The sequence below is a fragment of the Centruroides sculpturatus genome, unplaced genomic scaffold (genome assembly GCF_000671375.1).
Source record: "Centruroides sculpturatus isolate CEXI.00-Female unplaced genomic scaffold, Cexi_2.0 scaffold382, whole genome shotgun sequence".
Taxonomy (NCBI): domain Eukaryota; kingdom Metazoa; phylum Arthropoda; class Arachnida; order Scorpiones; family Buthidae; genus Centruroides; species Centruroides sculpturatus.
The window spans coordinates 614,397-639,852 of record NW_019384562.1 but is presented as its reverse complement, the minus strand read 5'-3'; the positions used below and the strand labels follow the sequence as shown (position 1 = coordinate 639,852).

The window sequence follows — 25,456 nt, the reverse complement described above, 5'->3', positions numbered from 1 at the left end:
TAAAAAAGTCATGTGACTTATGGTCTAGACCAGAAGTTCATATAGTTAATCAGGATCTGTGACTCCTATGCTTTTCATATGTGATCTAGATTTTAGTAGTGTCTTGCCCCTGTACATCATGCTTCTCCTAATATCAACAGAGTGTATCTAACCTCTTTCTCGAGAACATTTTTGAACAAAATCATGTGACTTCTGATCCAGACCAAATTCATATAGTTAATAAGCACCTCATCTCATTCATGAGCTTAAAAAAGGAATACACAAATAGACAACAATGGAAATGTACAGGTCTGCAGTTTGAAAATTAATGTACTGTATATAAAATTGTTAAATCTAATTAATGTATAAAATCAAAGGCAATAAATTTATCAATCTTGTCAACTACAAAGTAACTCTAAATCTTCTTACAGCTGGTTATATAGTAAATAACACCAACAAACCTTTAAAATTAAACCAGCAAATATATTTTTAATATACTTTGACAAGTGCTTTCGATCCTAAGTGGGATCTACTTCAGGTCAAAACATTCTATACAAAAATTTGGATGCTTAAAGAGAAATTTTAAAATTTAAAGTTGCTCTTTATTTTAAATATCTAAATATATATAAAATGCTTCTTTCTCTTATCAGAGACGATAAATATACATTTTCCATTCAAATATTTCCTTTGGCACATTTATGTTGGCACAAATTTTAAAATTCTTTTAGTTGGAATTTGACAATTTGACAAGTATAATTCTTTCAAATTTTTGAACTTTTTACTATCAAGCATTTGTTTAGATTGTTCGTGATGTTTGGAATTTACATAATTACGTAGAGTAGTTTCATGCCCTCTGGTGATACCACCAGAGGGCATAAAAAATTTTAATAAAATTATTTTAAAAAAAAAGGTTTTTAATCTATAATATATTTAACCAGTTTTTATTTATGTTTATGCTTACATTTTTATTTATACAATTTTTTGAATTGAGATAAGAGAAAGAAGATAAATAATAGTAAGACTTTTATTCTACTAAAATCAAAAATAGTTCATGTAATTTTAATATTGTTTTATCATTTTAAATAGATATACAAGAATTTTATTATGTTTCTATAACCACGTCATTCTTCCAGTTTGTAATACACAAACTTACCCTGTACAAGTGCCATATCGGGGGAAAAATGGTACATGCAAGTCATATATGTGTATTTTAAAATGTTTGTACAAATTACTTGTAAAAATGATATTTTGATGCTATATACACTATTTCTTACTTTAGTTGACTGATGAGGGGCAACAAAGCCTGAAACGTATAAAATGATACCGTATCAACTAAATAAAAGGTGGAGAATAAGCCATGTGATTGTTTTAATTTCACGATTCTAAAGAAAATATTACAACACGATTTCACAACAAACGAACAAGAAATTAACATCACTGTTTTCATTTATAAAAAGTTTTATTAACATACTAAGATCATACAAATATTTCTTTATGAAATAATAACAATTTAAAAAATGTTATAACAATATTACAAAATTTCTATAAATAAAAAAGTTGAGCTGCTTGTGTACAAAACTTAACTCCAATACGTAGGAAAAAATAGGAAGAGTGATCAGGTGTTATAAGCTCACAATAGATCTACGAAGAACATACAGTAGTTCAACATGAAATCATTTAACTCTCTTTTATATAAAATAATTTTAATTTAAAAAATTTTCTGATATGAAACATTCGTATCAAAAAATTTTATTATCAATATTACACAATTTTTTAAATTTATCGGCTAATTATGTTAAATAATTCAATAAAATAGTGAATCTGCAATGGTATTTGTGTAAAACATAAAACACAGGTACTTCCGAAAGAATGCGACCATTTTAAATTATTGAAATTACATTAATTATTTAATTTAATTTAATTAGCCTTTAATCCTTTTTATATTTAATACAATATACTTTCTACAAATACATAGTAAATAATTCTCTTGAAGGGTTATCACACAATTGAAACTGCTGTTGCCTTATCTACAACCTAAAATGTATTTCGGCCTGTGGTGTTTAATAGTCCTCATCAGTTAGATGATTATATATTATATATAAGGAAAAAAATACCATTAACCATGTTACAAGACTATATAAACATCCATAAACTTAATGATTTGGTTTATGGATGTTTCTATGAGTTTTGTAACATGTATTAATTGGTGTATTTTGCATATTTCTCAATAATAATTAACATATTTACATCAATTTAAAATGGTAGCATTCTTTTTTGGAAGACCTTGTATATTAATTTTAAATATCCATATTTTGCAATTCTTTAATAAGTATATATCAAGAAATTTATATTTATTTAAAAAAAAAAACTCAGTATTAAACTTTTTAAGAAGTCTCATATAAAAAATTTATACATAAATATTTTCAAAAAAGGTTTGAAACTTGATCTTTTATAAGTTGGGGATTTGAAAATAAAGTTTAAGTAGCCTTGAAAATGTTCATTTGTAAACATTTTCTGCGACTTCTTAAAAAGCTTAAACCTGGGTTTAAGAAATTGTAAGATCTAAAAAATTTAAATGTCGAAAATAGAAAGCAAATAATTCAAAAATTATATTACAGATTGCTTTATATATCTTGGACATACAATGCATTGCTCTCAATTGTAACTTTAAAGTTTTAAAAAGTTCTAGAATCCTTTTTTTGGTAATACACAGTTACCTTGTCACAGATTCATCAAACAATTCATTCCCTTCACTAAGAAAGTACACTGGTACTTGCTATTGTGCGTTTTTACAGCCTGCTAAGATTTGTAAAATGAGCCGTACTCACATTTACATTTATTTAAATTATTTTAAGTGTTCTTTTAATTTTTTTCTCTTTCTTAACTGTAAACACCAACAGGGCCTTTTTCCCCATGTCCATTACAGGTTGTGCCAGATCCACAGTGGGGGCAGTAGGTGACGAGTGACAGAGCCCAACATATTGAGGTTGGGCTACCCTCCAAAAGATTCCTAGGGTTGTTTGCTCAAATTCAATCTCAAATCCCTAGAGCTGTAGTCTGACACTTCAACTGCCCCAGCCATCTATTTTTAAATGCTTTTAGAACTGTTAAAAAAACAATTTCCAACCACAGATATTAAGAAATATTTAATTTACAGTTATTTCACTTTATCTTTTCAATCATTGTAATATATTTTTATTCTATTTTCTTGGAGATATAACAAAGTGACTTCCATTTAACAGTATTGTAATCAGTGTAGTTTCCATCTTATAAATAAGAATTTATTTATTACTAAAAATATTCACCTGTTTCATTAAACGTTGCCAAACTTAATCGCTTCAAGTTTCTTGTTAGAGATAATTCCGAATACAGCTTTGCTGGAGATATGGGAAACACTAAATGAAAAAAAAAATTGAATGAAATATACTAAATAAATTTATTTTTAAAATTAATGTTATATTCATACACATTGTTTTTTTTGGTATACAAAATTAAAAATAATTTTTTTCAAAATGCAAAATAAGTCGTCATCAATCACTTTAGCAGTTATTGATTTGCTGCATTGTGACAATGTCAGAATAATTAATCAATATTCTCAATTGTTATTGTAGAATTATATACAGGATATATCAGTAGGAAAGATTAGATTATTATTATATATATTAGAATATTCTCTATATAGTCGACCCCCCTATAATTACAGTCCCTATAATTACAATTCCTATAAAACTACGAAAAAATTGTGACCGGTATCCGTAAAAAACAGTAAAAGCCCCCTATAATTACCTCAAACATCATCGGGCAGCCGAACTACTTTCCCGCTGTCCGTAGCGCCACGCTACGGAGAGATTTCTATCGTCTGGACAGTATTATATAAATTATATATAAATTAGGTACTGTACATATAATTATATATTAATTATATATAAATTAGGTACTGTATATATAATTATATATTAACTTATTGTAACTTTGTTATAATTAAATATATAATTTCCGCCGTCTAGCGTGGCGCCACGCTACGGAGATTTTTACGCTAACTATCGTCTGTCAGTATGTAAATTAGGTACCGTAAGTCTAATACAGTACTGTAATTTTATACATTTCTTGTGAAAGAAACATTTCTTATTCAACGGCGATTAAAATTATTTATATTAATGATGTCTCCGAAGTTCAAGGAACTATTCGCAGAAAAATAAGTTATTAGAAATCGGCTGCTGTATGCTGAGCTGTTCCGCGACGAAAACAATGTTGAGCAATGGCGATGTCGAATGGTGACACTCGGTAAGTAACCCTACAATTTTTTGTTTATAGCGTAGTTTATACGGATTATTCCCAAAAAAAATATACGTATTTTGGAAATGTTGAGTCGGATTAGTCTAGAATCGATTAATTTTATGGAAGAAAACCTTTCAAACAGCCGTAGTCCGTAAACTTGATACGTGTCGGGTTGTGATTGGAAGGATTCATAAGAAATCGGATTCCTAAAGAATGGAACGTATCTCTATCTTATAGGGGGGTCGACTGTATATTATACACTTTCTAATATATATAAATTGCAAGGACCACTAAAGTACACATAACATATCAACACTCTCCAACAGTCTTCTCTCTCATCAGAAATGATAAAAACCATATAGATGACTCATACTCTCCAGAAGTTTATGCAGTACCTCTTCATGATGACCAAGATAACTGCTCATTAACATACATTGGAGCAACGGCCAGAGGTCTTGCCATGAGGATGAAAGAACATGAATACTCCGTAAGAAAAAAGCTGACTACTATGGTGTTAGCAACATATGTGAGTAATGAGGAAGTTCATGTCAAAGTACATAATGCTAAATTGTTACACAGAGTATCGGATAAGGAACAACTCAAGTACCTCGAATTGCTTGAGATCTATTGGGCAATTAAACAGGGAGTCACTGTTAACTTCAAGAAAACAGACACGCTTTCCACAGCATGGTGCGCCATTTTTGAACTAGATTCCAACAACAGAAACTTGCATTAAGGATAATTTAAATTATGAAGGATATTTATGTCATAATTTACGTGAAATTAATTGATTATTTGTTTGGATATGCTTGAAATATTTTACATATATTTAAATTTTAATGCAACGTATTCAAATTACATAATTAATCCTAACTTTTAAAAAACATTCTATTTTATGAGCCATTCATAGACATCTTCAGGTATCAACATCATTGATACCTGAAGATGTCTATTTCACATAGACAAAAGCGTTTGCAGTAAGAATTTTTCTGTTTTGTTATGAACTGGTGATGGTTTATTTAGTGAGTGGTATATTACAATTACCCAGTTTTTAAAATATATCATGAGAGTGTTTTTGAAGACTTCATCAAACTCAAACTTGACACTGGTGATCACATTTTAAAAGAGCACATAGAAAAGGGTGCAAAAAATGCCACTTACATGCCATCACAGATTCAAAATGAAATAATTAGCCTATGTGGTGATGTCATTAGAGATGAAATCACTACTGACGTAAAGAAAGCATGTGCTTACAGTATCCTGGCAGTGACATATCTGGGAAAAAGCAACTTTCCATTGGGGTTAAATTTTTTGACAAAGAAAAGATGATGGTTCATGAGGAATTTCTAAGTTTTGTAGAGTTGACTGACATGGATGCAAAATCTGTAGCATCTGTAATTAACAACTTTGTAGAAAAGGTAAGCCTTGATCCAGAAAAGTGCATTGGACAAGGATACAATGGGTGTTCCACTATGGCAGGAAATGATGGTGGTGTCCAGAAAATTCTTTGAGAAAAGTATACAAGAGCATTATACTTTCACTGTGCTAGTCACAAACTGAACTTAGTTGTAAATGACTTAAATGAAATAGCAGTGATATAAAATATGATCTCCACAATAAAAGAAATAATAAGATTCTTCTGAGAATCGGCCCTTCATCGAAAATGCATACTGAATATACCAATGCTCTGTGAAGCCTGTTGGTCTCAAAAGTATAAAAGAATCGTCACATTCAAGGAACATTAGGTGCAAATCATTATAGTGCTTGAAAAACTATCAACACATAGTAACAATGCAATGAGAAAAGCCGCTTTTCAAATGCATTGCACTGCTACAAAATCAGAATTCATTGTTAGTGTGTCTCATAGCAAAATATTCAGTGCTCCTGCAACCAGTGATAAATGCTTTTCAGCCAAAAAGTGTGGACTTACTTCAATATGCAAATCACTTAAAAAAAATCACAGATATCATGAGAAAGCACTGTGGAAATGTGGTTGTTGAAAGTCAGTGTTATAGTAGAGGCTGAAACAATCGCTGAACATCTTGGAACAGATTTCAATATGTGTGAATCCACCAGCACAGACTCCTAGAGAGTTTTGAAGAAGATCACTAATTATTTCATACATAGATTCATTAATAATGTCTCTGGAACAGCATTTTTCTGAGGAGAACTTGTCCACATTCTCATTGCTTACGTTGCATCCTCACGTAATGCTTGATATGATGTATGAGGACTTTTTTAAAAAAAACTACAATTTAAATGATTTCCTTCATGAAGCTGAACTTTGGTACAACCAATGGAAAGGAAAAAATGTGCCAAATGCCAAACTGAAGGAGATAGAACTAGCTGCACTAGTTAAAGAAATGCAATTGTTCTACCCATCCATAAAATGGGCACTACTTATCTCACTTGCACAGCCCTGCACAACATGCACTATCAAAAGATGCTTCAGCACCTTACGCAGGATTAAAACTTGTATACAGTCAACAATGACAGGAAATCGGCTTGTCAGTCTTTGTATGATGAGTGTGCATAAAAAGAGGGTTTTCTGGAAGCTAAAAATAAATTTGGGAAAGAAATTTTGACAAGATTTAAACAGAACTCCTGTAGGCTAGTGCTGAAATAAGATTTAGATAGGTTCGAATAGCATTGCAACTAATTACTTTTAGCGTTTTCAAATGTTCAAATAAAACCATTTTTTAATAAGTAACATTATCTTAATTTTGCCCCTCCCTGGAGAAAATCCTGACTATGCCCTTGTGTTGTGGCATTAGTTTTTGCATTAGTGCATTATTTGAAGAAAAAAAATGTTTGTTTGTTAAGTTATGGCCATGCAACACTTGGGTGATCTGCCTTCCGGGAGGTCTTTTTAAGGGGAACTGGCCCCTATTTAAGTGTTATAGACGTGGAGAAAACCTGGAAAACTCCATGTGGCCAGCCCGTCTGAGCGAGGCACGAACCCACGCCCGAACTCTCAGTGTTCAGGATACAAAGACTGCTTGGCCACTGGTGGGCACGAAGAAAAAGAATGACTCTATCAAATAATAATACAGCTATTAATTAAAGACAGTCTGCCCAAAAAGGGGCCACCATTTATTTTTCGTGTTCCAGACTTCACATTCACGGCGACAGACCTTTCTTTATAGGCTACATGCCACCAGAATTTAAAAACAGTCCTTTAAAAAACACAATTACATCCAATTAAAAAAACTTTTTAAAAAAGGAACTGGTGTTACACAGACGTCTTGCTTTCCATTCTTCCTATGGGGTGTTTCTGCTTTTATCTACTGGAATGAGCGCTGGAAAATGCNGGATTATGTTTATTATTATTATTATTATTTATTTTTTTTTTTTTTTGTAAATTTTTGTCTAATGGAGATTATTATTATTAATTAAAGACAGTCTGCCCAAAAAGGGGCCACCATTTATTTTTCGTGTGTCTGGAACACGAAAAATAAATGGTGGCCACTTTTTGGGCAGACTGTCTTTAATTAATAATAATAATCTCCATTAGACAAAAATTTACAAAAAAAAAAAAAAATAAATAATAATAATAATAATAATACAGCTTTTAACTTAACTTACCTTTACAAACTACCCTTACAAATTGCAGTGAAATTATAATTTGTATCAAAAAGGTAAATTTAAGTTAAAAATAAGTAAAATATGAGGTTTTCAAAAATGCACCTGTTGTCATTCCATATTATCACAAGAAATAGCAATGATGACTAAAACTTTAAGAAAAAAAAAAAAAAAAAAGTAAAAATTACACATTAACATTACACACACAAATAAAACAAATAAAGAAAAAATTAAATGGGAAAATCACTTCTCAAGAAGCATTACTTGTAATTCCAAGGCTTTATTAAAAGCCAAAGAATGCTTAAATATTGACCAAATTATTTCATTATTGTTGAAAATAAATGTTTATTTAACCACAAATAAATAAAAATTACTTGTTCTCTTTAAGTTTGCAGTTTATTTGGTATAAAGTAAAAAATAAGGCAACTGTTTTGAGATGGAGGGAATACGAGATTTCTTGAAAAAACTAATTTCATTTATTACTAACCATCGTCTTCCGGTGGATCTGTTGCCGATAAATGATCTACTTGATCTCTCCAAGGATTCTGCTTCTTCAATTCTTCTACAAAAGCACATATTAACTTATCCATTAAAAATGCCTGAAAAGAAAATTATGAATTACACACATTGATACAGTTAATCATTTACTCTATATAAATTTCTTCAAGGTATGTTTGAATTTTTTCCTAAAAACAAGACTAGAGTCTGGATTAGGCAAACTAGACAATTATGATTGTCCGGGGTCTGGATCTGAAAAAATTAAATTGATTTATAAACTTTTATTTCTTCATACTGTATTTGAATTTATATATTTAATCAACAAAGTGAATATAGGTATCTCCCGCTTAACACAGGATTTGATTAACCCACAAAATTAATTATGACAATTTCTTTTAACATATGGCATTTTTTTAAAGCTGGTGAAGCTGGAAAAGCTGCATTAATTAAAACAGAAGTTTTAATTAATGCAGCTTTACCAGCTGTCTTTACTTAACATAGGTATCATATTTTGATTATCTAAACCAGTGATGGGCAAACTTTTTAAAGAGCAGGCCAAAGGAAAAGAAGAAAACTTTAGGCGGGCCAATATAATTGTAACCTAGCGCTGCATCTGAAAATCCAGGTGGCGCCATAAAAACATGTGCAAGCCGTCCGCCATACTTCTTTGTCTCTCTTTCGGCTATGCTATGCACGACAAGTGGATGTTCTGTCGAGCTTTTACTCAATAAGTGTAAAACAAAATTTTGTACATGATTGTAAATAAACTTTCATGGTGAGATATAAAGCTTCGGTTATTTTTATATAATCAACGAACACTGAAGTGGTGAATCAACCACCACAGCCTGTATTCTTTTTTACTCGTCAGATTAGGAATAATGTCGTGCGGACGGATAGAACATTTCAGGGGGCCGCATCTGGCCCGCGGGCCGTAGTTTGCCCATCACTGATCTAAACCAATGAGCTTTCAGGTTTGATTTATTATCAACATCTTTAGAGTATGGATACAAGAAAGTATTGGACTGGATTGGTTGGAAAGTTATCGATATCGAATGTTATCAGCATTCAGATTTCCACATGAAATTTTATATTATCTTCTTTTAATATCATTACAAATACACATTTTCTTACTACTTGTATATGATAGTATGTGCCACTTAATGGTGTTCCACTCAATAACAGGTCCTATAAGATTATAATGAAGCAGAAATATTTGTAGCAATGTAATAGCATAAGGTGGCATCACATAATGCATTAATGCATAAACATACCTACAGCACAGTCAGTCAAATAAAAGTACATAAGGTGTGTCCAAAAAGTTTATGGAATGAAGTATTTTCAAAAAACTTCCGAACACAAATATTAAAATTTAAAGTGTCATTATAAATATAATAATACCAATATTTATAACAACAATAATAATAATAAATGATGGCAAGGCACTTGACAAAATGACTTTTGTTGATAATTAATGTTACCAAGTTGATGGATTCCCATTAAATTAATTAAGAGGTACAGTATTTTGGGAAACTGATTTTTATATCAATATTTATATAGTATTGTGTTATAAGATACTGTACATTTTTTGGAGCAGCCTAAAATTGTGAGCCTAGCAACCTTTTATATCATGCCCAAGTTCAAGTGTTCTGCTCAGGATCAATATCACACCACATTTAGTGGGAACTTGAGTTTAAACTAGTGAGAATTAGTAACAGTTGGATTACTGGAGGTATTTAACTAGCAAATGTACAGATTACAGAGATTGTACCATACATATAATATTTAAATACTTTCACAAATTTTACAGTTAAACTAGCTCAATTATACTATTCTAAATCATCGCAGATGTAAAACATTTTGTTATATTTGATTTTTGTATTATGTTTCTATGTAATTGAGAGTAAAATAGTTAAATGAAGCTTATGAAAATGTTAATAGTGAATCAATGTGTAGAAATTCCAAAAACCAACAGATAGTTTATTTTTATTATTACAATTATTAATTACTGACCTGGCGAGAAAATATCTGCAGTAGTTTAGATTCCTGTCTTCTTGTACCAGGCATATGAAACTGTATAAAAAGGCAAGGTAAACAATCTGAATTGTTGGCTTGAAGTGGACTAGCATAATCCCAAGAAAACTGCTGATAATGCAAACTTAATAAAACTACCTATAAAATATCATAAATAAGAACAATATATATATAATTTCTTAATCATTTTCATATTACAAAAAAATAACTAAATAATCTTTAAATTAATTGATTCAATTAATTTTTAAAATATCACTCTAAAATATAAGCAAGATTTATTAAAATTATTTCCAGTTTAATTTAAAATTAGTAACAATTTATTATATTTTATATATATTATTATCAAAAATTTCAACTTCTTTGCAATCAATTAAATCAGTGGCAACCAAACATTTTAAATAATAAGTAAAATTATGCATAAGTTGTATGTAGTTGGGCTACAAAATATTTTGTATATTCTATCATTTATAAGTGAAGTATCAAATATGTTTATGGGTTGGATTCAGCTTAGAGTCATAGGGTACATTCCCATACGGCCACAACTGATGCATCGGTGAACGATTTAACAAGCTTATACTGGAATATCTGGCAACCTAACAAGATGGCAGAAGCAAACAGTACTATATTGACATTTGCAGACTTATTTTGTTAAAATAACTTTGGATTAATACAGACAAATAGTAAAAATGATGATGATAATGAAATATTTTAATTAGCTGCTATTGTTGCTATGAAGAAGCCTAAAACGATTTCTCTCTATATAAAAACGTTAACGTTTCATACTCCATTTTCAAGCATAGTCTTCTACTTACTACTAGCAATATAGCCTATATGTTTCAATTAAACATATTAAAAAACTTTTTTAAATCATCAAATAATCTTATATTTAATTACAACATATGGGATTAAATAATATTACATGCTAACCATCTTATTTGATTTCTATGATTATTTTATAACGTCACTAAATATAATCTTGGAGGTGGCCATATTGCTTCATCAGAGTTCACCATATCTACAATCCGATGGGTGTGATGTGCATCGGTTGCTGTACTGGTGAACTCATCAATGAATATCGGAACACATTTTTGTACATTGAAGTTCAGCAGTGTGCTGTTTGATGCATACTAGAATGCTCCCAATGTTTGGGTGCCATCAAGCTACATAGTTACATGAAATTCTCTACTTTCATGAAAGATATGTGCCTTTTGAATCAGCAATCAGACACTTTAATGCAAAATAAACAAATGTTTTTGGCCATCTTTAGGCTAATATATAAATTGGATTTTATTTAAACATAATGAAACAAATGATAGAACACTTTATATTTAAATACAGATATTCAAATATGTTACAAGTAAAAACATGGAGACTATCTAGATAATGCATTACATTACATATCCAATTAACATTAAATTTATCCTTATTTAATACAACAATAAATAATCATTATGTTGTTATTAATGTGTCAAATTTATCCAACTCAAAATGTTCTGATAGTATAACTAGCCGACAATGCAGTTGCAAATTGAGAGAGAATTAAGAATTCAAATCTGTTTGAGATTATGTCTTCTACAAACTTTTGTAAGATAATTTCTAAAGTAGACTTTTATTAAATAAACAATAATGATCAATAATTTAGAATATTCAAAATAATCATTAAAATTATCAAAAAAGTGATATGTTTACCTATAATTTTAAAAAAGAAGAAATAAACATAAGTACCAGTAGTATCAACAAGTTCCTGGAATTTGTAGCACCAAAACTATGATTTACACTAGTGTATTATTAGTGCTGTTTAATAGTATGGAACCTTAAGCACATCCACACCCATTCAGGTTCTCATTTGACAGCAAAGGAGTATGTGGATAAATTGACCAAAAAGTGGCATAATGAATGGCTGCTCACCGTGACAATGCTCCAAGTCAAAAACCTGTGGCAGGAACAAATTTTCTGGTGACAGAAAGCATTGTCCCATAGTTGCCATATTCCTGATATCTTGCAGCTTGTGACTACTGATTGTTCCTTAAAACAAAATCAGAATTTCAAGATAAGTATTTTCCAATGACATGACATCAAACTCATTGTGATAGCCTATCTGCATAGAATTCCTAAAAAAGCCTTTCAGCAATACTTTGAAGAATGGCAGAATTACTGAAACAAAGCAAGTATGTTTGTTCCCAAGGACGGTACTTTGATAGTGACTAAGTTGCCTTGTGTGGAAGTTCAGGTATATGCTGTTTATGGTCTGATTATGGATACTTTTTGATACTACTGGTATATCATATTGAAATTTCTCAATACAAATCTTCAGTAAGTGGAAACAGATACATTTTGAAACATTAATTACACATATACAATTTTATTTTGATATGCTTTAATTTTGGTACAAATGTAGCACTGAAGATATAGCAATATAATACACAGATATATCTTGGAAGTAGTTGGTGCAACAAAGCTTGTGTTCTACAAGCTTTAAGCCATCTCTAGTAAAGTGGAAAACATTTGATTTTTAGTATTGTTTTGAGAAATATTTCCAGATTTTTCCATTTCTAAATTTTACCTCAGTTTTTAGGGTCTTCAAAATTCCAGATAGGGTGATTTTGGGGGTTATCTCGCAAAGGGTCACATAAACCATTGATTCCTTAGAACTTGTTTTTACTGCTGTGGGCATGATCTAGTTCTGATAAGGTTCCAACTACCTAATTCAGAGTTACATTTGTACCTTAGTTAGGATAAACTATAATTTCTTACTTTAATACTAAAATTCTTGATTCTGTATCAATCTCCTACTTACAGCTTCATTATGTTTAATCAAATGAATTCCTTCTCTGTTGATAGCAATTAATATTGGCATGTCATAATGATTAATTAATGCTGATATACCTTTCACCGATCTTTCCACTTGTCCTTGAAAAAATGCACTCCTGTAATCACAAAAAAGAATAATATATTGATTTTATGTACAGTATTTGTTATTGATATTGCAATTACAAAATTATATAAAAAGAAAATAAAATTCTTTTACATAAATCGTGTTTACTTTTATTCAAATAATTTTCTTAAATGTTTAATTAATAACACTTTGTATATCATTAATTAACAAAATAATACACATTAATGCATTTTTACTATAAGTAATTGAATCATTTATATGAATCATACCCATAATAAGGAAGGGCCCAACAAAATTCTAAATATTTTCTTAAAAGTTTGTATGTTGTCGTATTAGATGATATATTTTTATACTTTTCGATTATTCTATGTTCTGGGCCAGTTTTTGAACCAAAACCAAAGAACGACCATCCTCTTTTGCAGGCGTGAGCAGGAAGATAATCTTGTAGTCTCGTTCTATAATAGAAATAAATAAATATAAAACATTGAACTTTTTTGGTCAATTTAGAGGCCTCCCTTGAGTTTTAAACCAATACAGTTCAAATGTTTAAACTGAGAGTTCCAAAGAAGTAATGTTCTTACAAATTGCTTTCATATTAGATTTCAAATTCAGTTTTATCTCCTGTATTTAAACTCAAAGCACTGTAACAACAGAAAAATGTTTCAACAATTTGTTAGCTACATACACAGCCTAAAGATGTGATTTATTGCAACTTTTATAACATATTGGTTATGTTGCCTGGTAAAGTGGCTTTAACAGATGTAAGCAAACCAATGACATGACCCATTTCAAATGAAACAGGCTATGTCTTTGGGTTGCTTATCCAGCTGTATTAAAGATGCTTTACTAGTCCTATATCAATAATTCATACTAATATAATAATAAATGTTTGAACACCACATAATTATTTTATAATTTTCATAACTATGCAAAAATAATCAGCTAAAAAAATTAATTAAGATGAAATTCTGCACTATTATAGTGTAAGTCAAAACATTAAAGGATCAAAACTCAAAAAATTACCTAAAATAATTAGGTGTGTGTATATGAATATCAAATGCACCTAATTCAAGACGTGCTTGAATTCCAGCTAACACTTCGCAATCTTCTATTTCACAAGGATATCTTCCATCTAGAATATTTGCTTTGGCTTCCTCGTACAATAGTTCCATTATTTTCATGTCATCAATCTATTTAATATAAAAAAAATATTTTTTAATATTTACTCATAAGGAATAAATTATCTTGGTTAAGAGTATTAATTTATAAACAAGTTGAATCATATCTAATGATTCAGCATGGCATACATACATGCATAAATTTCTAAACAAATACAATGTACCCAAAAAGTCACTTGCAAAATGAGGGAAATCACTGTATCCTGGGAAATACTACTATTGATCCAAACTTCTTTGAAAATAATGCTAACCAACACACATATGGGAACATGCTGGATCACAGTGATCCAGCATATAGTTGTAAAGATATTTGGTTAAAATACACTCAAGTCTGAAAAATAAGCATAATATTAAGTTGGTCTGTACAAGTCTGGACTGTAAAGTGGACAAGGTAGAATATTCTGGTCTGGATTGACTGGCTTCACTCTATGTTCCAGCATATTGTTGCGATGGTATTGAACAATTTTTGTAGTGTACGGGAACACTGAGTGTTCCCGTACACTACAAAAATTGTCCAATACCATCTGGTGGTTAATCATGGATTACCATCTATCAGGAGAATGTCATTATCAATGGTGAAATTGCTGCCTGGACAGAGTTCATCTTCAAGTGAGAAATTGCCATTCTCAAATTTCTCAAACCAATTGTAGCAGGTCTATCTGTTGATTGTGTCCTCACCAAATGTCTTGCAGATGAGACCATGAGGTCTCATTGCATTCTGGCCACTTTTGAAGCAATAGAACAATGACACGTGAATGTGTTCTTTTGAAAGTGACTTAGGTCTAGAGATCTTACTAGCTATTCTACATGAAAAATATATTCACTGTCAAGAAAATCACTGATAAGTGAATCCCTATGTAAACAAGCATTACCATCCACAAAAATAAAATCTGCATTCATCATCTCAGAAACATCTCATATGGTGTTCCAAAACTTTGTCTCCATATCTTCTTGCAGTAATCATATAATGGCACCTCTTGCAAAAATGTGGAGTGCAGCCATTAAGCATGCCACCACCACTAGAATGAATATCATGCAGGTAGTGGCATCATTATGCACATTTATTTTGTTGGATAAATAATTATTCAATAATACTTACTCTTATTTCTTCTCTTCTATCAAAAAATACATTACGTTGAAAAGATAATATTGGTTCATCTGAAAATATTAAAAGTAATTAGAAGAATAGAGATATTTTAATTATAAAAATCACCATATTAATTAATATGGTGATTGCACATATTAATTAATAATTAAAAAAATATATCAGTCAAGTAAATATCTACTTTTTAATAAAGACAACTATCAAATTAAAAATAAATATCAAAAATAATTCAAATAGTAATTATAATCTTAAAAATTTTGTATAAACATATGAAATCTTCAGCACATTGTACTTTTGTCACAAAATCAATTATTTAATAAAAAAAACATTCCTGCAACTTTAATATCATCATTGTGACAGCCAGACGGTCAAGTTAAGGCACCGGCCTACCGTTCTAGAGAGGTCATAATCAAATTTGGGCAGTCAAAAATCCCCAGGAATTTTTCATGAGTGGTCCATTCCAGATATGTTAAGTCCCATCCTTCATCACCCTTGTTGCTCCTCACTATGAGCATAGCCAAATCCACAAATATGTATGGAAAAAACATCCTCTTAGTGCCCACAAGGCAGAAAGAAAATATATATTTATTTTCTTATAAAACAGTAATGATATTAAAAGTGGTAAAGATCATTTTAGTATAAATATTAATGTAACTGAATCATTTTATTTCTAGCAATTCTTTTAATTGTAAAAATACATTGCAGAATGTTTGTCAGAACTACATTAATTCATATCATATAGAAAAAGAACTGACCAAAAATATTTCAAATCTTCCGCTGTATATTTTTTAATGTAAAATACCTTTCTATAGATAAAAACATAACATTTTTTATTACAGCACAATAATCTTAATTAAATGAATGAATGTTTTTGACCATCATTTAATAATCATCTTTAGATCATGGATCAAAAACATAACATTTTTTATTACAGCACAATAATCTTAATTAAATGAATGAATGTTTTTGACCATCATTTAATAATCATCTTTAGATCATGGATCAAATATACAGAATAGAATAAAATTCCACAGAATAAAATATTAAAACATATAACTATTTTTTTTTTATTTGGAACTTTATACATTCATACATTTTTTGATGAAATTAAATCATAATTTAAATTATAAAACTATTCTATTCTAAAAAATTTGAATTATTAAAAAAAACTAGCTTTTATTTTACTAACACATGGATACATTATAGGCTTTTGTGGATGGTCCTGAACTTCAATGGGATCAACCAACATGCATAAAAGATAGAGAGCATTGCTACTATTCTATGCATCCTATGCTCTACTAGTGATGATAAATTATTGTAATCTGGGTATAATTCAAATCAAATAATGTTGTCAGATGCATTCTGAGTGGAAGAAATGGCACTTGGAGTGTTAGATCTGGCAGGACTGACCCTGTTTGTAATGAACTCAATTGTAGAATTTACTTACAAAAATTTAACAACCTAAAGATTAAAATTATTATTTACTTTTTGTGCATCCTGTAAGATAATATAACAACCAACAACACTTGACCAATTGTTATTATATAAACAACAACAGCAATGTTAAATGTTCAAGAACTGAAAATTCAATTATTGATTTTTACAATTTATAGATAATAGTATTTAATTTCCAAATAAAACTAAAGGTCAGTTTATAGTCTGATGACTAGCTGTTGCTGAAGTTGATAAGAACTTTGTCTAGTTTATAGTCATACCCTAGCCAGCAGCTAACTTGGCATGACTTGTCATTGGCAACAACATTCAAAGTCAAACATCATTCTACTTTGGAGTTGGGTTGGTAGACCAATGCATGTCTATAGTTTGATAGGCAGCAGTGTGAGGGCAGCGAACATATCAGAACTTTGCCAACCCTGCTGTCACTGCACTGCACTACTGTTGAATCATAAACTGATCCTAACTCTCATCAAAAATTTCTTTGTTCTTAAAACTGAAAAATAAAAGTAGTTCCAGTCTTCCACAAACCAAGCAAGTAAATAAAATAACAAACACATTAACCTTATGGTTCTCCCAGCAGGATGGCAAAAAAATTAACATCAAATAAATGCTTTCAGTCTACTTCTAAACAACATGATCACCATATTGAATCAGGCTACTTTACCACTAATATTATTAATTAATTTCTAAGTAATTTGGTACTAGAGGTAGGCATTAGGCACCATCTCTTATTTAATTTAATAATTATAATTAAATTAATATTTACTAAATAATTTAGAATATTCTGGAAGAAAAGAATCGTCCAGAGCAGGACTCAAACCCACAACTCCTGCTTACTGTGTAGATGCGTTGCCAGTACTTCCAAGATTGAAAGCATTTGTTTTGTGTCAATTTTTCAACCATCCATCTAGGAGAAACATAAGGTTTGTTAATGAAAGTAGTCTTAATGTAATGAGAAGGAGTTTATATGCAGCAGTTATCACTTTGGCTAATAATAATAGATGTTTACTGTCCTGGATTTATGTAATACATCAGGCTGATGACAGAAAAATGTTAAAGATTATAACATGTGTGCTATTTGGTCATCTAAGAATTATGTAGATCTCACAAAGAATGTTAGTTCAGCCTTTTTTGTATACTGTTCTAGTTTTTTTAAGAAGTTAGTCCCTTCTTTATCAATTTTCACATATAAGTACTATATATCAAATATCCCAAAGCCTGATAAATATATATAGATAACCAAACAATCACCTTAAATATATAATATATATTGCTCACACAATTGCATTACATCTCTGTTTTGACTACAGATGTAAGGTCAACCAACAATATTAATTTAAAAACATTTTATTGATAACATTTCTTTAATTAAGTTAGAAAATTGATGACATTAAATGAAATTAAGAATAATTACCCATTTCAATTTTTTGACCATTAGCTGTAGTATACTTCCTCAGCAATTCTGTCCACTGTTGACGAATACAAAATGGTTTTTGATGAGGTTTCAATTGTAATTCTGAAAAATTATTTATATTTTAAAAATATAAATTACAATGTTATAACATTGTTTTCAATATTGAATTTAATATTAGAATATATTAATTCCATTATTTCATAATTAATTCCATATTAAAGATAATGTTATGACAGCTTATGACTGTTGTTTGTATAAAAGAAACATTATGATTTTTGATTATTTATAAATAGCAAATTTTCCGTCGAGTTAATAAATTTTACCTAAAAGAGGAGACGTGATCCATAATGAAAATATTTCTCTCGCTTTTACTGGAAGTCCAACTTCTTGATCATCTTCAAAAATTACATCTAATAAATTCTGAGCAGTCACTTGTTGTATTCTTTCAACGTCTAAGCAGAGTCCAACTTTGTTCATTAGGAAAACACAAACTTGTCCTTAATAAAATAAGCATGTTATAGTTCTTTATGTATTGATATTAATATAATCAAAGAGTATTAAATAGTAGCATTACTTTTGTTCTGTGTTCTGCTACTTCCATCATTCCATTCTGAAGAACTGCTGCTGGATGGGTAGCACGAGTGAAAAGAACGGTTAACAGAAGGTTGATGAGGAATGTGCTCGGTATGTAACGATCTGTAACTGGATGCAAGTCTGTGTGGTGTATCGCATTCTGATAACCTTGATTCGTCCGATTGTCTCATATGCCCTAAAATAATACAAAATATTTCACAAAGATAAAAATTATAATTCTTGTATATTAAATGTTTATCAAATAGTTTTGAAATGTTTCATCTAAAAATTGTGATTTCACAATCTTATAAAAAGAAATAAAAATAGTTTAAGTCAAAAAATTTAATTTGTTCAGTGGCAAAAATTTTTAAGCTCCCCTTTCATCTGCTCAAAAATAAAAATAAAAACAAATACACTGGAAAGAATAATGACATTCACATTCACTCAAATTGCAAACAATTGAATTCAGTGATATAATTAATTTTGAGATCATCTTCAAAATATTTCAGGATCCACCAATTTCAGAAAAATGGAAATCATAACTTTTTGTACAATATAAACAGATTATCGAAAAATTTACTTGATAACCAGCAATTATTTATCGTGACGTCGCAATGTCAGGCTGCAATTTTTAATCATATTTTTAATTTATTTAATTTAAAATATATTCTGTGTACCTCAAATGTGTCTGTGTAGTGGCTTGTCCCTTTACATCATACTTTTCCTTTAACAATAGAGTTGTGCCAATCATCTATCTAACACCTTTTGAGGGGAAATTTTTGAATTGAAATAAAGTTTGCATTGGAAGTTTGCATACAGTTAATGGGGCCTCCTGCTCTTAAGCTTTCCATATCTGGTCTCAGCTTTCATCTAACTAACTCCATTCTTGAGATTAATGAAAGAGAGACAGATAACGAACAGACGATAGTAGAAATTTAAAGGTCTACAATTTTTTCAAATTGCAGCCCAATAATATATGTCATTTTCAAAATAATTGTGTAAACTTTTAACATGTAGTCCTTGTAGCCCCAAAGTCCCTTGCTTTTCAGGATTCTGCAGAACACTTCGAATATGACTTTGAACAAAGTTAATTACAACGTGACTTCTTTAGTGCAGGATTCACTATAGTTCAACTTATAATTCAATTAATGCATAATGATTCACTATAATGTAGTCTATAATGTACGAAAATACTTGTAATTATAATTTTAAAATTAAATTTTAACAAAAATTTTCATATGACTCATGATTAGGGCTTATTCAAGTAGTATAGTAGCTTTCTTAAACATATTAAACAGGATATTCCTGCATAAGGTACTCTCTCAGTTAACATGCATCCATGGGGATTGCCCACGCAGGATAGATGTAAATGCTGGATAAATGTAATTTCTAGTTGCTTGAGTATTATTATTATTAAAAATAGGCCATCTAATATTACACCCCATACTATACCATAAACTTTGTATTGACATGATATTAATATTGAAATACAGTAGTTAGAACCAAATTAAGGCAAAGTTAAGTTAACATAACACAGTTCCGAGGCCCTGAAATCCAGAGACCTAGCGAGATAGACACAATCAGCAAAGATTCTTCCAAAAACTGCAGTCCAAAAGCCAGAACATATGCAAGTGAGCATTAATGGCATCTACTGCAAACTGGAAACAAAAGACAATTTACAGATATCTTATGAAAGTACTGTATGTATAACTTTGATGTCATTACAAATTTCTTACTGCACAGTAACTTTTCATATGTAGATATACTTAACCATAGAAAAACAACTGTAAGACTACAGAAATTTAATTTACCTACTAGAAATAATCAAAATATTTATTAAAGCTAACTGTTCTTGAAACTATTCCAACATTTGTTTTTAAATATCTTGTCAAGTAGACCTAATGAAGATGATGTAGAAGAATCAGTTTTTCTGCAGGGGGTCAGTCAGCAGTAGGCAATTTTTACAAATTTGTCTGGAGTCCCAAATAGAAACAGACCTGAAGGTAAGCTACTGTCCCAGCTCCAGATTGGCTCTAGTAGAGCTAGAGAATCCCTTAAAAAAGAGATGATGATCAAAAAGATAGTTTATGAGTTGTTGTTTTCATCTGGACTTCAACAGTGAAGCTTCGACCAAACTTCAAAAAGAATAGTTTTCATCCAGACCAATAGAAACAGAGCACTATAGACTCATCTGCTGGTACAATCCACATAGAAAATAAAAAACTGTCAAACAAACTCAGGTAGAGGTGTCTTCCTACAAACCAGTCATGTTTTCTTAAGCAGAAGAAAAAATCATCCAATTAAGACTGTTTCAAATGGATCTATTTGTGAACTTTACTTACCTCTTCCACTTTAACTACAATTAAGGCTGAGTAATGGCATGCTACATAATACTAATGCGATCAAAAAATAAAATTATTACCTGCTATACTCGATGCATCAGATGAACATGAATATTCCACTGGAATAACAGTAACATAACTATGAGGAGAATAATCATAATAAGGTTCTCGTTTTATTCCTGATATATCTTGCATCTCGCTAACTACAATATTACAATTAAAAAAAAAAACAAAATCAGTTATTTCTTCAAATAAATAAATTTAAATTTCAAGTCAATTAACAATTTCTGAATTTATAACACTAAATCTAAATTATTTAATAACTGAAAAGCAATCAAGTAAATAGCAGTTACAATGTAATGTAACTGTAATTGCTCAACACTACTTATTCATCAAATTTCTCACCATTAAAAGATATTAAATTAAAATTATCTAGTCATTAGTGAGTAACAAAATCCTATTTTATTGCAGAGTTAAATTAAAATCTAACAAATCTTGAGTTCTTTAAAGCCTGTTAAATCATCATAAGAAATGTTTACTTAATGAAGAATAATCTAAACTCAAAATTAGAACACTAACAGCCACACTAACCAGTAAGCATTCATGTACTAAAAATAAAGTGATTGGTTAACTTGTAACTCTAGATCCTCGGTTGCAAATATGGCTGCAAAAGTATTCAATTTTAATGTTCTAATTTTGATTTATATCTACAATAAAACAGGACCTTACTAATTATAGAAATTGGAGATTAGTCTTCACTTTATATTTAGCTATTATTTGATTATAATTAAATGCCATCCATTAATTACATGTACAGTTTAAGGGAAAAGGGTCATAAAAACTATACCATTGTACATGATGGTAAATAAGAGGGTCAAGGAATTGTAACACTAAAATAAGTCTATGTAGATTTATTTTAGTGTTATTAGCAATACATTTGTTCTTATAAGCCTAATTACTAGTTGTGAATAAATTTTCAGTTGGAGAATATTTGCAGAACATTTTTACATAATTTATTCGCTGTCAGGTGTATATAAACAGTCGTACACATAATTAAAGGGAAGGAAAGTATTGTTTATCCTCTCTACTTTCACTTAAAAAAGTACATCATTGTAAGCAGCAGGAAAGGAGGTCAAAAGTGACTCAAAAAGCATACACATAATTAATGGATAGCTCCTTACAAATATTGAGATATTTATAAATATACTTTTTAAATGGCCTACAAAAGTTTTACATAAAATACATAAACAACTGTGACTTTTCTACAAGTTAAAAAACTTTGATAATTTTTATGGAGACATTTATCATATGACATCCTATCTATAAAATATTTTTGATAGTAAAAATACTACATAATTTTATGCAAAATATGTGCACAAAAATTTTGCATAATTTGCTTAATTATAAGCACTACACATAGAACAAATATCCAGCAAGAAACTTGCTGGATATTTTGTTTTATATTTTTTATATGTAGTGCTTATTTACATATATTCAGTTTAAATAGTTAAATTTTTTGTATATTTTATATACAATTCTACAGATTAAATTATGAATCATTTCACTTAAAATTATCAGTTATAGCCAGCCTATTATAGCTATTATTTTCATTATGGAGGTATTATTAATGAAAAGAATATCTGCAAAATGCAATTAATAGTATTAATAATTTTTGATTAAGAAAAATATAGCATGATACGAGTTAAAGAAGAATGTCTACTGCTTTTTTAATTACAGACACTCCTCGACTTACAATATTTCGCAAATACGACTGATGCGAGTGAAGTGGAAGCATGGAAAAACAATTAGAATTTGAATTTGAGCTGCTCTACCAATGCATTAACTAACTTTTTTCAGACTTTTTTAATATACAGTAGAGCCTCAATTATCCGACTCAATTGGGGACTGGGGTTGGTCGGATAATTGAAAAGTCGGATAACCGAAAAGTATGAAAAAATCCATTATTAGTGTAGTATATTATTATATCCCATGTAATTAGTATATTAGTATATCGCTATTAACCTACTTTGCGTTGAATTTTCATCGATGTTAAGCCTAACAAAAATTTTTTAAAATAATAATCGTCGCTATTGTATCGTTAAAAATTAGAAAATTAAGCCTCGTTTAAATACTGGCTCCCTTTCATGGTCGAATGAGTGTTGCCAGCTAAAACACGTAAAAATAATATTAAAGTAGCCAAGACATAGCCAAATATTGTAGTGCCACATCACTACCGGAGATTTGAAATTTGCCGACTAGGACGGTCGGTTAACCGAGGTGACGGTTAATCGGGGGTCGGATAATTGAGGCTCTACTGTATACCATCTTATATCTTCTTGTGTTTTACAGTATACCCAGAGCCGTAACTAGGATTTTGGACGCCTATGGCCAAGAATAAAAATGGCGCCTTTTTAATTTTTATTACAAAAAAAATAATAATTTTATTCTAAAAAAATGCTATTATAAAAAAATTATCTAATGACATTTAAATATAAATATAAAAATTTTTTTGTTATTAATTTCAAATGCATATTATTTTGAAACCTTCTTGTTGGTGCCTTTATTAAATCGTCGTCTATGGTGAGGGCCACTTTGGCCATACCCTAGTTATGGCTCTGAGTATACCCATTATGTCTGCAAAACCCCTTGGCGTGTCTCTTGCTGCCAATGAAGAGAGGAAGGCTATTACTCTCAATGAGAAACTTCAGATAATATCTAAGCACAGCATTTATGGCAACTGCTCGTGAGTTTGAGCCATTGCAATCGACGATAGACCAAACTCACATTATGTATTATATAACCTTACATATAGTCCATTTTTTATTTTCGACTTACGATATGTTTTTTGAAACATAACCCCATCATAAGTCAAGGAGAGACTGTACTTAAGAGATAATTAGGTAAAATGTGACAAGTGGTTCCAGGGCAATTCGAGTCAAAAATGGGTACTTTTGCACGAACCAGTACCACTGCCTATTCTCCACAATCCACGTCAGTCAAGTCTTGCCTTGATCTCTGCTACTTACGAAGTCACTTGCCAAGGTGCAAACAACAGCAAGCATCTCGGCACACAGGTGGGAGCAAACCTCTCACACTCTTAACTATAGAACATCGAGTATTCTACAAACAGTCAAACGAGTTACTCGAAGCAGGCTTAGTCACACGAGTGTCTAGCTCGTGTGACTAAGCCTGCTTCGAAACACAGATGCTAATCTCGTTGGGAAAAAAAACACGCAAAAGCACACTTCCCTGTTCCAAATCGCACCACTCGTCACATTTCGCCTACTTACCAAGTAATTTTAAAAAACACTACAAATCCTTTCCTTAACTCGCCTCTATAGCTTTTTGTCAAGAGTATTATTGATTCTATTAATTGGCAAGTTTCTTGAGAATTTCTGTTTTATGCAATCTCTCCAGAAACTTGTCACAAAAATATAGAAGTTAGAAATTATTTTTAGATCATTAGGTGCGATCATTTATTTATATAAGCACGCATATGCAGACAGACACACAGACAGATAATCTAAAATTAACTTCTACCAGATATGATTCTAGATTTAATGCTTAAAAAAGTAATTCATAATTCCTTTACCTAATTTATTTTTGGTTTATCTTTTTTTTAAATATTTGAAATATTTTAAAAGTTCAGAAATTGATTGTTTTCAAATCAAGAAGCCAGTCATTGCACTCACGTTATTTACATTTCTGTTTCGGCTTAAGTGTTGCCATCTGGATAATTTTCTACGTTTCTTCTGCAGTTATTTATTATACTGTATTACTTTTTTTAACAAAATACAAATTGCTAAAAATATAGTCAGCGAACTAACTTCTGTGTCAAATGCCAAACGTAAATGTAATAAATTTCAATCAATACACAATCAAAATTATCGATTTTAAAGAGTTTTGCATTCGCTTATCGGCTAATGATAACATTTTGAGTGATAATGGATGATAGATGTTTACGTATATAAACTAGAAACTAGATATCTCGCGATATCTGAAAATTAAAAACATGCAAAAAATAAATATTGCTTTCCGTAATGTAGTTTTTTATTTTTTCTTCTCCTAAGAGAGACACATCAAGCCCATGGCGGATTCCGCCAGCCAACAATGGTTTGTTCGGAT

The 25,456-nt window shown here is 30.2% G+C and overlaps 1 protein-coding gene across 5 annotated transcripts; it reads right to left on the bottom strand.

Moving 5' to 3' along the window:
* Positions 1 to 950: 950 nt before the first annotated feature.
* On the bottom strand, positions 951 to 25,175 carry LOC111623983 (putative FERM domain-containing protein FRMD8P1). Of its 5 annotated transcripts, none has more exons than XM_023366748.1 (13): positions 24,924 to 25,173; positions 21,412 to 21,534; positions 18,991 to 19,185; positions 18,740 to 18,913; positions 18,417 to 18,518; positions 15,542 to 15,600; positions 14,288 to 14,454; positions 13,534 to 13,719; positions 13,166 to 13,295; positions 10,348 to 10,506; positions 8,327 to 8,438; positions 3,285 to 3,374; positions 951 to 1,620 (listed from the first exon to the last, which is right to left on the bottom strand). In XM_023366748.1, exons 2-13 carry the CDS (start codon positions 21,524 to 21,526, stop codon positions 1,610 to 1,612), a joined length of 1,500 nt encoding a protein of 499 aa, XP_023222516.1. In that variant the 5' UTR covers positions 21,527 to 21,534; positions 24,924 to 25,173; the 3' UTR covers positions 951 to 1,609. The 5 variants fall into 5 exon arrangements, with proteins under 5 accessions (XP_023222516.1, XP_023222517.1, XP_023222514.1 ...); XM_023366746.1 differs by lacking the exon at positions 951 to 1,620 and adding an exon at positions 2,402 to 3,083 and having other exon boundaries at positions 25,024 to 25,174; XM_023366745.1 differs by lacking the exon at positions 951 to 1,620 and adding an exon at positions 2,403 to 3,083 and having other exon boundaries at positions 24,924 to 25,174.
* Positions 25,176 to 25,456: the final 281 nt, after the last annotated feature.

Bases quoted from the DNA above. Each gene is read 5' to 3' on its own strand.
- LOC111623983 (XM_023366746.1), bottom strand. From the start codon at position 21,526: ATGCAAGATATATCAGGAATAAAACGAGAACCTTATTATGATTATTCT. The intron at 3,375-8,326 runs GTTAGTAATAAA...TTTTTCATTTAG, and splicing joins AGATCCACCGGAAGACGATG to TGTTTCCCATATCTCCAGCA. The intron at 3,084-3,284 runs GTGAATATTTTT...TTTTTTTAACAG, and splicing joins GGCAACGTTTAATGAAACAG to TTCTAAAAGCATTTAAAAAT.